Source organism: Amphiura filiformis, chromosome 20 (assembly GCF_039555335.1).
Source record: "Amphiura filiformis chromosome 20, Afil_fr2py, whole genome shotgun sequence".
NCBI classification, from domain to species: domain Eukaryota; kingdom Metazoa; phylum Echinodermata; class Ophiuroidea; order Amphilepidida; family Amphiuridae; genus Amphiura; species Amphiura filiformis.
Genome location: NC_092647.1, coordinates 8,173,079 through 8,190,876, shown reverse-complemented (window position 1 = coordinate 8,190,876; position 17,798 = coordinate 8,173,079). Strand labels below are relative to the sequence as shown.

The window sequence follows — 17,798 nt, the reverse complement described above, 5'->3', positions numbered from 1 at the left end:
GCATACGTGTTCGACTAATATTTCCATCGTAATAATAAAACGACGGTTCCAGCGTTTTATTCAAAATCTCAGATTTTGACAAAACTACAGCACCTAAAGTCTTGATTTTTGCAGAGTATCTTTATTGACTCAAGTACATTACAATCGTGTAAAAACCAGAATTTAAATTTTTTCGAGGGCGTTCTCCTCAGCAAATGTTATAATATGGCTTTAACAACAGCAAACGGTCTGGTATATCATGGTACTCGTATTCAGTTGGCGTTTCTAATAATATAACGAATTTACTAACTTTATAAATTTTCCGTTTTCGGCCTGGTAATTAAATGGGATTTCATTTAACAACTTTAACAACGCTCAAAACATCCCAAATGTTAAGTGTTAATAAATGACAATATTAAATATATCTAAAACAGTTAAGGGTTCGACAGTAAACCCCACTGACTTACCTTTAGATTATTTGAATATAATGTTATTGTCAATTCATTTTAAGTTGCTGGTAACCAGTATTTCAAAAAAGGGTGTAGCTTTGAATTGATGTGATGGGATTCAATCTTATTCAATATCTATGCTGACCAACAGATCGTTCTACGGCTTAACGATTTAAATTACTATAGGCCTATGGCCCGAGATTGCCGAGAAGGCATTGAGGCAAACAGCATGCATGTGAAATGTTCCAAAGGTTAATAATCGAGAATGAAAAGAACAGATTAACTTTATCATGTATCATGTCTCCCTATGCATGAGTGCGTAGGCCTATGCCTTTACAATATTTTCTTATGTTCTTGGTTAGGTATGGGGTATTATTAAAATAAAAAATAGTTATATTAAATGAAATCCTAGCACAAATATCGTCTTCATTCAATTGTGCTCTCTTTAAAGCAAGTAGAAATAGCCTGTCAACTTTCAACATGGGAACACGTTTTGACGTATCTATAATTAGTGAAAAGATGTAGCTCAGCGGCCGGCCAACAAAAAGAAATTGTCTATAGTAGGCCTTATACGAGAAAAAAGATTTTCTCTCTGAATTGGCCGTATTTTTATGTGTAAGAAAATCAATCGCATTATCGTGTTCACTCTAGCGTAAGTTTGGGCCCTATTTGACTCATTGGAACGTTCGAAAGGACCCCCCCCGTGACTGTCAAGGTAAAATGAATCAAGTATATTAATAGGGTCGAAATAACGGTGTGTGATCCATCTTGTCATAAATTATTTAAATATGATGTGCCGTGTTTGATTAGATCAACATGAGCATTGTACGGCCGGTATGAGTAAGCACGACAATTCCCTTTATCATGTTTATACGTATGAGGTGTTCCACGCCTGTATGGTATGTATAATGCAACAAGAGAGAAAAGCCAAGTTTTGATAAACTAGCTTATCGAGTAACAGATGCAGGTTTATCGACAAAAAACCTGGTTGTCGATGGACAAACCAGGTTTTCGATGCATGGAGAAACCAGGTTTCTCTTTTATTGTGCAAATTTTACTTTCTTTACGACTGAGCAGTTTTGCCGTCTATAATTATCTGAGCTGATGCATGATGATGATGATGTATAATAGTCAGAATGTTGTCAATATTTTATTAATATAAACACCAGTTATTAGAAGAGACAAGAGATGTATCTACAACTTTTCATGGATAACGTGTACTAGATGTTAAATTTGTCACCACTAACATAATATCTTGAATATTGATGGCAGAGTAGAACTATGTAGCGCCACCTATAATCTTAACGTTTTGTTCCCGTCATTCTCAACCTACAGGCAAAGGTCGGACGATGTTGATGGCGTATGCATTCATACTCGTTCTCAGTGGACCGGCAGATAACTTGACATACAACATGAACGTAGCAACGAAAAGTCAAACTTGTGGTAGCGCCCTCGCCATGAACCAAACGCGACAGATGTTTGCATTGGCTTCTGCACCTGTGGCATGTATGTCGCCCTCTTGTTTTATTTTTACATAGAAAATTATTTGGAAACTGACAAAAATAGAGGGTCTGCACAATTCTACGTTGCATTATTAATTAATCTTCATAGCATATATGACCATTATCATAGCGGCTTATGAACCGGGGGCTGGGGACCTCAGCCCCTCAATAATTTTAGTGCAGGGCTGGAATACTTTTCAGTGCCCCACCCCCTCCCCACTGTCATCTTTCTTTTGTCTGACGTGTAACACGGGTGATAGAATGGAGTTTAAATTAATACCCTCCAAGGACATTTTAAGTGCAATGGAGCCAACGGGGACCCAGCTAATGGCTGCCATTGAGGTGTAGGAATGCGTGAAATTGGATTCGTTTAAACCACTGCGCAAATCCCTGTTTGGACATCCGCAATATAAGTGTAATCTAATGTAATTTCATGTTATTTTTCAGCAATTCTGGACAGCGTGAAAGAACTGATTGCTAAACTAAAATCCATCATAGAACGTGTTCATCAAGCTTTCCAAGCCATTGTGGACGCGGTACAAGCTATAGGTCAGTTACATAACCATTTTAGTGTAGTTGGAAGAAGGGCTTATCGTGCACCCTCTGAAACAACGTCTAATCAACTAATTCGCTAGATCAGCCTAATGACTATGACCTATTTTGCGATGTTTCCATAGTAACGAAACCATTTGAGGCCATTTTCACTGAAATCGGAGCACTTTTAGTTTTTAATCACCTCTTATCACCACTCAAGAACGATAAGCTGCAGATAGGTCAAACTATACTTTTTCTGAATTGTTATTACCCGCGGAATACCTTGACATGCTCAATGACAAAATCTGAGCAATTTTAAAATTTGAACCCTGTTGTATGAAATTTGAGCCCTGTTGACCTCTAGGGCTCTAGGGACATCTTTAAAAAATATTTTAAACATCAGCTTATCGTTTTCTACCTATAATTTTCTGATCTAAAGACTTTGATTAAAAGTTGATTTCGAGGGCGCACGGTAGGCCCTAAGGGCCCTTCTTCCAACCGAACTATTTAGGATATCTCTGGTATAACGACAATAGTACATTGGATACAAACAGGAAACAAAACCCTATGGCCTTATTCCCTCCCTCAATGGGAGACATTGAAAAACTGCAAATGAAGAAGAATGGGTTATATTTTACGCTTTGTTTTGTTATCCGGCTCCCATTATTTGCGAGATGTCACTACGTTTTGACGCCGAGTAGGACTGGGGACGGGGAAAGGAGCAATCGTTTCATTGTCTTTGTCAGGAGAATTTGCTATTGGAAAACTAAAACTTACACCCGAGTTGCTAATGAAAAATATATCACTATATAGCTTTAAAACTGAAGTTGCCGCTACACGTACAACTCATATGAAAGTGCGAAACGTGTGGCTATATCTACCAATTCGTAATCAGAGAGGAGATTTTGTGCAATTATTCTAGAGGGTTTAATTTACATGAACAACCATTTATTTTGCTTGATTTTAACAGGTAGAGCGATAAAGACATTGTTTGAATGGTTGGGTAATATGGTGGAACGATGCAACGCTAAAATGTCGGCACCCGCCGTAAAATGCAAAAATCAGGTGAAAACGGCGAACAAAAGATGTAAAAAGAAGATGCCGTTCGACAAGGTTTGTGACGTCACCAATATCCTCCTTCCGATTTGCGAAGTTGCTGGAAGTAAGTTGAAGCTTTCAATTTTTACGTTTGGATTTGGAGTTTGTTTAAATGTAGATTAAAACCATAATCAAACTGAATTACTGAATCCCAGCAAATCAACAACGTTTTACAGAAAAGGTTTAAATGTCGGGTTATATAAAGGGTATAAATATGATTTAATAACCTTCATAAATCATTTTGAAAACGCAAGGGCACTTGTAACACAAGCTCACGAAGTTTATTTAACTAGTCAAGAAGTCACGAAATCGTGCACGTGTGCGTGAGTTCTTGAGTTCCTGAGTTCCTGAGTTTAAGTCACGAAAATAGGATCTCGAGATAACGAATCAAAGTGGATGGGCTTGCAATTAAAATACTGACGCCTATTGAAAAGATTTCATGAGATTCGGAGTTGTCTTAACTATTTCTTTATTTTTTTTAATATCTTTACTCTTTCTTTATTTCAAACTGGCTAAGTCAAGATCACAAGAAGTGTGAATTCGTGATCACAAGATGTTGACTTCCTGAGTTACAAAAAACCGCATGGCCTTTAGTTGCTTCCGTTCAAATGATATTTTCATGACTTATTTTACCAGTTTTCACTCACAAGTGTAAAAATTGATATTATACATAGTTCTGTCCATTTTGTTTTGTCGGCTGAGATTTGTTTGAAAACATCAATATTAAATTAGCCAAATATCTCAACTCGCGGCAAATTTTATAAATGACAACTTTAAGGGCACAGTTTACAAATCTGGATTTTCATTCCTTGTATTTATAAAAAACATAACAAAGTACAAACATATAAAAAAACTCAATTTTGCGAAAGAAACAATGTTTAGAGTACACAGCTGCCTTAAGTGAATAAAAGAACATTATTGTGTAGATTATCTCTACGTTGATGTGTCCTATTATCATGACTATAAAGATATTTGTTTTGTATGTATTCCTTTCTCTTTATTTTAGTGGGTAAGCTACTGTGCTTATTTCCAGCTACAGTGCATTTTGTGGCGTCTAGTGCAACGAAAGGTAATACTCATTGTGTGTGTCCTATATATTGATTCCCGCATAGTGCCGAATACTCATTGTCTCTTCATAAATACGAAGTACCTTACGCGAATCACCCAATGAGCACTGGGATGGTGACGTGGCTAAACGACTTTACACTGGGGACGACATCGTCAAACATCGCTATGCCTCCTCTTTTCTGATCATTATGATAATAAATAGAACGGTTTATAGTTGTCGTCAATATGCGATGATCAAGACCAAATAGTGTGGTCATTGTAAATATCCCTTTTTAAAGGGGATCGTGCATGTATTCTATTATATATTCAGTGGTGTATCAGGGTCATGAGGGGCAAAGATGAAAACAATCCCGGTGGGCAGCATTTTGACCCTGTGTTACATTTTACACTATATTTTAGCTCGAATATGATCGTTATTGTCAATTGTTAAGGAAAATTATAGGGGGAATTTTATCAGTAGGGATGGATACCTGTCGAGTGTGTGGTAACAACATTACTTCCGTAATTTCATAAATTTTGTTTTTAGACTTTTGTGTACCAACGCATTTACATAAACCAAAAATTAAACAGAACTAAAAATTCGGCTGTTTTGTTTTTTCTCTTCGCAGGTTTCACGAAAGCTATTGATAATTTAGAGCGTCAATTTTACGTTGAATTTGACATCAGTCACAACTTTACCTTCCATGCCAATGTATCAAAGACACCAAGCGAAATAAAGGACGCCATCATTGGAGAGTTAGATGAGCGCACTCGCACATTTAGACTTGTTCTAGGATGGTGCAGTCGTTTGCTGTCTATCACGTTTCTCTACCTCTTTATTAAGTAAGTCGAAGTAAATGATAAACAACATTGTCAAATACTAAATGAAAGTATAAGGTCTAACACGATGCTAATTATTAAAGTACCGATATCATATTTCATTTAATGAAGTAAACTACACTTTATGTCCCCCTTTCTGCATATAGCCAGTCAATACAAACACTTCCAACTGTAATCAGAGCGGAGGTCCCGGGTTTAACCATCTCCACCTACTGATGTCTAACCAATAAAGACATTTGAGTATTTTTATGTTAATTGTTGCGAAACGGCAAAATCAACATATATAATGAAATATATATATACACGAAAAAAGTTATCACAAACTGCTGTAAAAGAGTGCTCGATTTCGAAAAAGAGCAATAGTATTACACGTATATCAATACAGTATGTATTGGAATCGCTACACTGTGTTTCACGTTGCTAAACGATCATCAGGCGAATGACTACAAACTACGGAGGTTTTTTCTTCTTCCTGGCAGTGTTGCCATGTCGACATTTGCTTATGAATGAAATATATATGTAAACAGTGGCTCATTTCCTATCAGATCACTGCAGAAATAAAATTACTGTATTATTTAAGCAAAATTACCAAAACTGGAAAAAGATCGCCTGAAGGCTCCGTCACACCTTAAACATGTTGAAATGAACAAATTAAAAACAAAAGGAAAAAAATTGACCCGTAGTCGGCAGGATTCGAACCTGCGCGGGGAGACCCCAACAGATTTCTAGTCTGTCGCCTTAACCGCTCGGCCACGACTACCTGTGCACGCTATTCACAGTCACATGAACAATCATGACATAATATCCTTTGGCTTTGATGTTCCACGCAGATCAAGTAGAGAAACCGAATCTTCACAAAATACACCTTGTTTTGATGAGCATAAGATCATTTCTGAGACATGTACGTGTAGATAGCAAGGGCCGATGGGAATCAAACTCGTGAACAAGTGTTTACAGAGTAGACACCGGGCCCGGGACGCTTAATTTCTTTCTGCAACCATAATGGGCCGCAATATATCACTAACCGCATAGTCTGAGGCAAGGTTCATTATTGTCAGGGTTAGGGTTAGGGTCTTATGGTTAGGGTTAGGGTTAGGGGTTAGGGTTAGGGGTTAGGGTTAGGGTTAGGGTTTAGGGTTTAGGGTTAGGGTTAGGGTTAGGGTTAGGGTTAGTGTTAGGGTAGGGTTAGGGTTAGGGTTAGGGTTAGGGTAAGGGTTAGGGTTAGGGTAAGGGTTAGGGTTAGGGATTAGGGTTAGGGTTAGGGTTAGGATTATATTCGTATTTATTAGTACTATTCTTACTAGTATAGAGGCCTTGCATTCTTTTATCGATTGGCTCCAAACAAAGGATTTGAACCGGTGTCCTTCACCGTAGTTATGGCGGAGTGCAGTCCATTCAATCAAATGTTGTCATCAACCTATTCGATCGTAGTGCAGGGTTATATGAGCGAGACGAACTGTCACGGTAGATTGCAATCATGCTTTTGTTGAATGCATTTGAGTAGTCCGCCATATTTACGGGATGATACGTCACATGCAAGGCCTCTATACTAGTAATAATATATTGTGTGTATGCACTTTATTCCGTAATCAATAAGTATCATAAACAAACACCTTTCTGGCACAACGAATCATAGCACAGTCGTGTAGGCATTAGACTATGGATACATAGGTTGTGGGTTCGAACCCCAGGTAAACCTTTGTAGAATTTTAATTCTATCGATTTCTTTTTATTTTATTAAGTAAGAGGAAATAATAATGGTAATAAACTCGTGTTATACCTAGCCTCATAGGCCTATAATTACATGTATGTACTATACGTGTTATCGCATTGCGGCCCATTATGGTTGCAGAAAGAAATAACGCGCCCGGGACACGAGGACGAGGCCAGGCCTTCCAAGCATGGAGATATTAAAGATGGAGAAGCAATTATGTAACACATTGTTCACTTGTGCCGATTTGAAAGCTGACAAGCTATTCATCGAAAGGTACCTTTTGTTTGGGACAAAGGGCTTCCGCCATTAAATCGGTAAGCTGAACCGACAGTGTATTAACGCTTGACCTAGCAGGCTACTGTCAACAAGTGATCAAACGAAAGGCGCGTGAAAGCGACTACTGGAACGAAAAGTACCTTTTGTTATCATAACACACAAGTGTGCTTGAGAAGCCGTAAGCACAAAAGGCACACATTAGCCGCTGATGTACAGTTCGTGATCACCCCACTGACTTTAGGTGCTTTATTTAAATAAATTGAATGCGCTTGCTGAATGATTACACATCAAGGCTGCCATGTCTGCATGTCTATAGTACTGTATAATGGTAATAGCTACGTGTACATGTAACAAATAATAAGTATACCGGTATAGGCCTATATAAAAGTTGTTTCATAAATTGACATTTTATTTTATTTTAAGAAGGAGAATGTCATATACAGTGGAGTACTGAAGGGGGGCAGCTCTTTTGTGAGAGGTCTTGGGAGGGGATGAGGGAGGAAGAGGTGAAAGAGGGGATATGAAGAATGAGAGGGGGACTGGAGAAAGAGAGAAAGAGGAAGAAATGAAGAGAAATAAATAAATAGAAGTAAATAAATAGAAAGGTAAGGAAAATGATAGGAATGAGAGGGGACAAAAAGTAAGAGGGAATGGAGAAGGGAAGGGAGATAAGAAGAGGGGGTGATACTTTAGCAAGGAAAGAATAAGTACAGAGAAAAGAAAAAAAAGGAATGACAAAATGTAGGCCTTATAATAATTATTATAGAAATTAAACACAGCCCCCCATATAGGCCTAACACTAACAGCACTATAGGCAGCCATTCGATGATGTCAATGCCTTTATGCGTTACGTATTTAAAACGCCCAGTCAAATGTATTTTACACCTGCCAAGCACAAGTCACCCAATTTCGAAAATTGGACGTTGAATGTACACTCTCATGAATATTGATTGGCAACATTTTCCAATATGTCAGCGCTCAAATCGGACACAATAGTACGTTGCTTCCAAGCAGATATTTGTTGGCAGTGGCGGCGCTTGAACGCCTTGTGATTTATTCTGATTTCGTTATTTCTTTACTACTTGATTTTGACCGGTATTTCCATCAGATATTTTGCAAAATGCGAAGATTACTTGAATATGTTGAAATAGATCCATAATAAGATATTCTCAGTTTAATAAAAATGTCAACAAATTGTTAAAATTCATGCGACTTCTCAACATTTATCTAATATACACTCTTATCGCCGATATTAAGAAAACGCTGTTTAGATGAAAATTGTTGAACATGTTTTGCCCTGATTACGATTTTTTTGCTTTAAACAGCATATTATATTACTCGTATTTTCTTTGGCTAATCAGGGGCTATTGATATTCTTTAAACATTTGCGAAGTAAATGCTTTAATCAGCATGTTTGATTAAAGAAATTACATGCGTTTAAACAACATTTGTTTTATTTCGGCAATAAAGTTCGCGGAACCCCCTATTTTAATCGAAGATTGATTAAAGAGTACAATAAAATGGTGGATGACGTCGACAAGGCATTGCGTGGTGGATGTCGAGCAATGATCATAAAAATTTGCCAGAATATCTACTTCAATTTCCATCTACATTATTCAGATGTGTAGCCAGGAAGCCCAGGATAATACTGAATTATGACAGGCGATTACAGAGAGGTTTGGGAAATTCTACAGATCGAACTTGTTTCGAATCTGTCAGCCCCGTGCAGTGTAAATTCATACACGGTACACGGCATTCGATACGCGATCGATGCACCGTGTGTAATGCATGTGTAATAATGAAGGCATAGCCTATCAGTACAGTGTGCAACGAATACAGATATATAATCTATGCATTGATAGACGTGGATATACGGGACGGTATTTTGTCTGTTTTGTGTTTGTTTGTTTTGGTTTGATCCTTCCGGGGATCCTTCCCAAAAGTGTCTTGCTTTATTATGTTTATATCATAATGTACGGATCTCGTTGTGTACATGGTGTACATTGGATGGAAGACATGCCGAAGAAAATTAGTCGTTAAAAGTGGATATCCAAGCAAATTTATGATCATTGCCTGGCAGCTACTCTGATGTCAACACTATTGGATTTTTTTAAAAGAATGTAAAAATAAGAAAGAAAGAAATGAATACCCAATTTCATGGTCCCAGTATAATCCATTAAATAAGTAAACAATAGCTGAATAAAAATAAATATATATAAATGTAAACAATAATGTGCTTAATTTTTTTTAAACAACTAAGTCGTTTAGACGTTTAACTCGGAATGATTAACGCCAAATTTCGCTGTTTAATATATCAAAAGTTACGAATTTAACTAACCATTGATTTAGTTTTCTTAAACCGTGAAGAGAGTTACAACTTTTAACCAATAAAGGGTTCACATGTAGTGAACCCGTTGCTTACGATTGCATAAAGTTCATTGTTTAAGGATTTCGTATACGGCAAAATAAGAGTGTATATATAATTGGTTCTATCTTTCCTTTTTCTAGGGCCTGGCGTTACCGTAAAAAATACCTGTCAAGAGATAAATTTGACAATATTTATGTCACGGCATACCTGGAGAAAGTGGACAGAAAACGCATACGTAGAGGATGGGACGGGATTTTACCGTTGAGCAAAAAAGAAAGCAAGAAATACATCAAACCATGTAAGTTGAGTTGATCTACACATCCAAAATGCAATAGAATCAGTGGCGTAGCCAGGGGGGACAAAGGGTGAAGCTGCCCCGCCCTCCGTGAGACGTCTTGTCCCCATATTATTACGTCACTTCTACGGCGAATTCGCTGTCGAAGTTATGTAATAATCGGATTAACAACCAAAGCAATATATGAATACAATTTTTGAATTTTGAATAAACCACCCTTCACTACAAGCAGGTGTCTGTAATCATAGATTAAATATATTAAATACCGCTCTTTCAAAGATACTAATCTTATGCGGCCCATACATCAGAAGACCCTAGATACAAAAGTGGATACAAAATCTACCATTGTGCACTGAACACAATAGTGATTTTATTGTCCAACCGTCAATAAAATCAAACTAGATTATGCGGCCCATACACGATCAAAATATTGATCAAAATTGGGAACACTGGATGCAGGAGTGGATACAAAATCTACTATTGTGCGTGTTCAATTGTAGATTTTGTATCCACTTTTGTATCTAGGGTCTTTGATATTGATCAATAAGATTGAACGTGTATGGCCCGCATTAGATCTCTTCAATAATATTGAAGAGAAATATTATTTTGTGTCCAGTCCTGGTCCCCAATATTAATCAATCAAATTGATCGTGTATGGACCGCATTATACAGATGTGAGCATTCAGCATTTCTTTGACATAATGTGGTTCAATGCATAGGTATACCGCGGGAACGTTGTAGTGCAGGGCGATCTATTAAAAAATTGAATACATGAATACAAAAGCCACCCAAGTCCATGGGAAGTGACTTTGAGAGAAAAACCTGTGTATCATTTTAATTCCTTCAGTTAGATTTAACTTGATCAATATGGTAAGTTTTACGTGCAAATGAGTGGATTAACCTGTATTAGGTATGACGATTGGCAGTTCAGGGACTTCGTGGTGTTCATTTTAAATTTTGGACTTGGGTGGTTTTTTGAATCATATACAAAGACAACAATGTTAGAATGCGATTACCACTAGTAAGATAATACAAAATAAAGCACACAGGTATGTATAATGTTGATAAGCATTCTGCCATGTAATATAAACCACACACTTTCCTTTATTAAACCCATTTTTTTTTTCAAAAGTCACTCTCTAGCAATGAATGTGTTAAAAGTGGACTTTTATACATACTGGATTTTAATCAATGTGTTACAAGACTCAAATCATGGAATTGGGTGATTCTTTCATACATGCTATTTTTCACATGTTCAATAGACAGAGAGGATGAATTTGAGTTGTTCTTTCATACATATGACAGGCATATGTACAGCAACAATTTCCTATGCTTAACTCAATTTGGCCAAAGTATGGACTTGGGTGGCTTTTGTATTCATATATATTGTTATTTCACTCCGGAAAATTGATTTCAATTCGATTCAAATTCAATTCTTTCTAAACCCGGAGTCTTGCTATTCAATTCCAATTCAATCCACCTTGCTTTAGAATTAATTCAATTCGATTCCAATTCAATTTTTCATTTTCAAAATCATTTCATTTCAATTCCAATCCAATGCAGTGAAATTAACAGCTAATCAATTTCAATTCAATTCTAAGCATTCATTTCAATTCCAATTCAATTCCAATTCCAATACAGTTGCAGTTTGTGTTAATTGACCAAAGGCACACTGCAAAAAAAGTGTGTCTAGAGATTGAACACTACTTTGCCCTCGCTTTGTAAACACACATAACATCTAAACACAAATGTCAAACTTCAAAACATCAAGTGTTTAATATCTTAACACAAGGCATCAAATTACTAAAAATGTTTAGCATTTAGACATGTTTACAAATTTAGGACAAGGTGGTGTCTAGAATGGTGTTTAATATCTAGACACTGTTTTTGTAGTGCATGTTTTAAATTTAACTACCAATTTTGTAACACTTGAGTCAGCAACACAAAGTCAAAATCAAGTACACTACTTTTTTAGTACTTGTCACAAAAGCATTTCAATAGAAGATACTTTATTGTTATGTTAACTCACTTTTCACATTCAAACAATGTGAGTGATCCTTGACCTCTGGGTCCTATTTATTGAAACTTTGGAACTTCTTAGTTCTTAGGTGACTGACTTCCTAAATTTTTGTCTTAACTTCTTGTCCACCATGCACATTATTTTCTAAACTTAAGATGCGCGGTCAAAGATGTCAAACAAAAATCAAGGTTTTGATACTATTAGATAGCCCCTACTTGTCTCCTGCTCCTCCTAAGATTTTACATCCAAAATCCATGTACTTTTGAAAAAGCGTGAAAAAGCTGTCAAAGAAGCATTTTCTTTAATGGTTTTCTCACAATTTGTTCAAATGTACAATGATTTTTGAGCATAAAAATCAGGAGGTTGAGAAAAATTGGGGCTTTATGATTGGTGCCAAAAGTTTGAGATCTTTGGCAATGGGGGGGGGGGGTCTCATACTCACATTATCGATCATATCAAGCAATTTAAAACATTGGAAATGTTAAGAATCAATTTGCATCATATTAGAAGATATTAGTGTCTTTATGAACATAGAACTGTAGAACCTATAATTTTTCCACATGACAAGAGAGACAGTAGATATTCTTCTAAAGAAAGATTTTAGAACTCCAAAAAGTTTAACTATACCGGTGTATGAGAAATGATATCATATATACTTTTAATTTTCTTCAATGTGTATTTTATGCTATCATTTTTAAATGAAAGCTTTCCAGAATACTTAGTTGCAATATGTTTTGTAACACTTTATGTTTATGTTTTATACCAGTTTCTGGTGAGACCACTGTTTCTTTTTATTTATCATGTTTAAATGGAGCAGAACTTCACGTTCTATGTGATCTATTGATGTTAAATTTTTAATGTGTGTCTCTTGTGTGAATAGACCTGGAAGTGCATCAGAATTCAGAATAGGGGAATGGCACTTTTTACAGGTGGAATGATCTGGAATCACAGACATCTGCTTGTGAATTGAAATGCTGAATTGAAATCAAAGCTGAATTTCATTTCAATTCCACTTCATTCTTCGTCACTCAACATGATTTCAATTCCAATCCAATTCAATTCTTCATTGCTCACGATGATTTCAATTCCAATCCAATTCAATTCATGCCCAAGCCCACTCATTTCGATTCCAATTCAATTCCAATGCATTGAAATGAAAATCGCCCAAAATTCATTTCAATTCAATTCGATTTCAATGCATTGAATTAACATTATTCATATATTCAATTGTATTCATCTATTGCTACGGTAATTAATCCTGTTACATCATAACTTCGACAGAGAATAGGTACATCATTGACCTAAAACCTGTACTTCTAGCTCAGTTAGTGATCGAAAAATAATTTCCTTTGCAATTTGTTTCCCTTATGTTGTCATGTTTTGTCAGGTGCTCACTATTGATATCTAATGGGTAAGAGGGGAAAGAGGCCATTATTTTATATGGGAGCAGACACAGGTGGCTTTGATCAATAAAATAACTTTGATCATAATATGATAAAATGAATATCGCTCGTTGGTTGTATTTTTTTTCGGCTCATAACTTGTTGGTTTAAAGATATCTTATCTGGTTCCGAGATATGTTGTCTACATTTCTGTGGTAAGTAACTGAAATGTAGAAGAAGTAGAAAGATTAAAACATTCAACTGCACTCACCAGGTTATTGATTTTGGACTGCGGGTCTCTCGGAATGTGGATCGCTTCACGGATTTTCCTTGTGTCGTTCCTGCTGCCCTTTTCCAAAATGGTATGAGCGGATACAGGGGAATTGGAACTTTCTCCAGTGTACAACAGTTTGCTGAAATCAGTGAAACCAACTGGCAACTCTAGTATAAGACCTTCTAGAAACACTGATCTCAGCAACATCTCACACACCGCCAACAGTGTCATCGCCCCGATATTTTCATTAGCAGAAATCGCCATGGTAGGTTGAATCCACAGCCACGCATGGCCATTTTGTTCCGACCTTTGAGACACATAATGAGCCGAGGGACGTCCGACTAAGGCTACTGACAATAGCCTGGTAATTGACCTCTCTGTGTGTGAGTGAGCATGTATACGCCATTGATGAGGTCAATGGTCACATGCTTTTAGACTGCTTGAACGAGTGAGGCCAGCTAGCTATACGCTGCGCTATAGTTCGGCACATATAAAATCAGAATATTTTTGTCAGTTTTTGAGTTCAAGACGCAATGGTTCTTTCTCAAGTCGCAAGCTAATGACTATCATATCCGTTGAACACGTATATTCAAGTACAAGGAACAAAATCTGGCTTCTTTATACTAAATCAATTACGGGAGATATTCATCATTTTCTACTCCGGTATCCAAAGATTTATCGTCTGAATATCAAATCGTGCATAGCACATTCACGTGTATCGATCCCGGGTATTCATTTCAGTGTCTCTGCTGTATAATGTAATTAATATTATTAATAATAACCGGGCGATGTCGGTGTGCATCACCCACTGAGGAAGGAACCAGTTGGTTCTGAAATATTTGGGAAAATAACCTGGTGAGTGCAGTTGAATGTTTTAATCTTTTTATTTTTTGTTTACTACCTGCACGTATGAACCTACATAACTGTATGAAATGTTAGTAGAAGTGGGAAGTTCAGGTTGAAGTACACAAATTTGAGGAAAATTGCTAGAAATTAAATAGTTAGACATGTCAATAACAGGGTTTCCTTGTCGTTTAAATAAAAGTATGCATATATAGAATGGCAACATCATTCAATCACCGACTCGTCGTGAGTGGCGGTCGGGAAGTGACCACGGTACGAGCACGCGAAGGTACAATAGAGGCAAGACCTATTGCGCTAAGAAGGTTAAGGATAGTGACGAGGGCGGCAACAGCTAGACGTTTGAATGTGCACACCGCCGTGTCACTGCACATGAGCCTATACCTGTTGTGTCGAAGCACCCAAGCTATCCCGAGCTTTCCAGCAGCATAAGGTCGAACCAAAGTTTTACCACATAGTAACATTATCCCATTATGGTTCGTTGTACTGGCTTGACCGGTTAACGGACTGGGGGAATAATTTACTATCAAGGCTTGGCAGTTTGCTATAAGGGTCCCGACGACTCGGACTCAGAGCGAGCTAGTATAAATCCGATACGCGCCTTACATGGCTGCCACAGGCGACTACGTTGAAACACAAGTCTTCATAGAAGTCACTTCAGATTGACCAACCAGAGTGGGTCGGCTTATACAGCGACCAAAAGTTACCCAGTTCCTGTTCTTTGAACAGACTTTTGCAACCAGAGGGACAAGCTTTTTAGCAATGACACTGCTCCTACGAGAGCGAACCAAACGAACGAACGAATAGAATGGCAAACATTGTTGAAATTTGGTTGAAATCGGGTTTGGATCATTTCAACCATTGTTGGTGAATATTGATATAAAATTGGATGGTTTGAACCCAATACACAAATTTATTGGTCGAGCTATGAGTTTTAAAATATTCGACGAGACGAAGTCGAGTCCAATATTTTTAAACTCACAGACCAATAAATTTTGTATTAAAAACTCATCAATTTTATCATTATTATGTTTTCAGAATCTTTTCTTGGTCAAAACATGACTTTTGGTAAAAAATGTGATTCTTGGTAAGATTAGCTCCTTTTTTCTAAGAGTTATATTCTTTATTTGAATTCTTTATTAAAGGACATAATTTAAATCGTTATATATAGGGCCTATAACTTGCAACTTGGGATTATCTTTTCCAGGTTCGTACAAGATGTCCAAAAAAGAGAAAATCAAACTGATCCTGGGGTTGATATTTTGGATTGCTCAAGTATACAACGCCGCACTCATTCTGTTCGCTGACTTCGGCGCATTTTGGTTTCTGGACATGGTGAGAAGACATACAGAACTCAAAGTGAATTTTGGAGGTAGGTGTATTATATGATCTACAAATGTAGGAATTTATTTTTTCCAGATTTATAGGTGCTGAAGATGTAATGGTGTCATTTTATAATGGAGTTTTTCTATTTAAGGTAAGAATAGTATATACTACCTACAGTGTACGAGTCAAATGACCATGATGACTGGACAACAATAAGAACAATATACGAATGATAAATGGCTTTCGAAAACCTGTCTGAATTTCAATTCAAACCTTATGATATTGGACTAAAAATAACAAATTACACACAAGAAACAATTACACTCTACCGGGTTTATCCGTTCTAAATACTGTTAATGCCTGAAGCCAAGGAATAAATAGCTGATGCGGCTGTCACACTACACCGAATAGGTCTTCCGTACAAGAAACGGATGGTATTTTAGTAAATCCGTTGTTGTTCGTCAATGATCGTTTTATGTTCTTTTTATGTCCTGCTATCATCCGCCAAATGCGCTTCGTGTTAGGTGATGTTCGTTAAGTCCGTCGGCAAGTTTTGTGCATGCACAAAACTTGAAACGGAGTGTACCGAATACACATGTTCGGTATTTATCCGATGTGTGTTCGTATGGTGCTGCATATTGCCGGAGTTTGTTCGCTCTCCTTTCGTTCATGTTCGTTCTTTGTTCGTTGCACTCGGCCCGTGTTCGTTGCAAATACGTTCCTGTGAGGCCTTCACCACCGGATAGCATATTTTTGCATTCGGTGATGTACGTTGACCCCGACCGTGTTAGTGTCACACTACACCGGATCGGTCTTCCGTATAAGAAACGGATGGTATTTTAGCAAATCCGTTAGTGTTCGTCAATGTTCGTTTTATGTTCTTCATATGTCCTGCTATTATCCGCCAAATGCGTTTCGTGTTAGGTGATGTTTGTTTAGTCCGTCGACAATACGTTTCAAGTTTTGTGCATGCACAAAACTTGAAACGGAGTGTGCTACCGAATACACATGTTCGGAAGTTGTCCGATGTGTGTTCGTACTGTTCTGTATATATACCCTGGGTTTGTTCGTTATTCTTTCGTTTATATACCGCAGGTGTTTGCAAGGTTTCGCAGGCGCTTGTGCCGGATGTAGGCCTATGGCGAACATGATATGTGCATCGATCATGGGGGGGACTTTCTGAAGGGTGTGTGACGCAATATCATATTTTCCCCAGTACTTTAGTGACTGACAAGTTGGAAAAAGGGGGAAAGGAGAGAAAAGAGAAAAGAAAGTGAGAAAAATTAAAGAGAGAAGAGAAGAGAAAAAGTTAAATTGCACGTAATTTAGTAGGCCTATAATGCATGTAAGTAGTATTGAGGGAGGGCACTTTCTGAAGGGTAGAGGACGCAATATCAAATTCCTACCAGTTTTAGTGATTGACAAGAAAGAAAAAAGAAGAGAAAACATGGAAAAGGTTAAATTGTACGTTATTGCGTAGGCCCAGGATAGTATATAGTATAAGCCTAAGTATAGGCCTGTGATTATTATAGGCAGTGCTTAAATGCGGTTCCTTGGCCCAAAAGCCTGTGAAAATTACTGCCGGCCCGTCGATATGTAGGGCCCGTGACATTTTGTCACCAAAGTCAGTATTTAAGACGGTTTTAGGTCTATTACTAACTTTAACATATCAATCCATGCATGCTTTACCTGAAATTACGAGTCTGAAGTCTAATATATCTAAGTGTCAGTGGATCAGTGTAACATTTTTAATTTGGCAAATTCAGTTCGGGCCTTCTTTGTTTTTTGTTTAAGGCAATAATAGTGTAAAAATGATGCACCAAAAACAATTTT

At 37.2% G+C, this 17,798-nt stretch overlaps 1 protein-coding gene and 1 non-coding gene across 2 annotated transcripts in view; one reads left to right on the top strand and one right to left on the bottom strand.

The window, feature by feature from the left end:
* The first annotated feature begins 3,496 nt into the window (after positions 1-3,496).
* The window catches only part of LOC140143029 (DC-STAMP domain-containing protein 2-like), a 77,642-nt gene continuing 63,340 nt past the window's right edge, over positions 3,497-17,798 (top strand). The window contains exons 1-4 of the mRNA XM_072165061.1: positions 3,497-3,626; positions 4,569-4,631; positions 5,239-5,452; positions 9,948-10,105. Of these exons, the coding sequence (XP_072021162.1) occupies positions 3,497-3,626; positions 4,569-4,631; positions 5,239-5,452; positions 9,948-10,105 (565 nt within the window). The remainder of the gene's footprint in view (positions 3,627-4,568; positions 4,632-5,238; positions 5,453-9,947; positions 10,106-17,798) is intronic.
* On the bottom strand, positions 6,128-6,209 carry Trnas-aga (transfer RNA serine (anticodon AGA)). Its single transcript has one exon. It is a non-coding gene; the product is annotated as a tRNA-Ser (tRNA).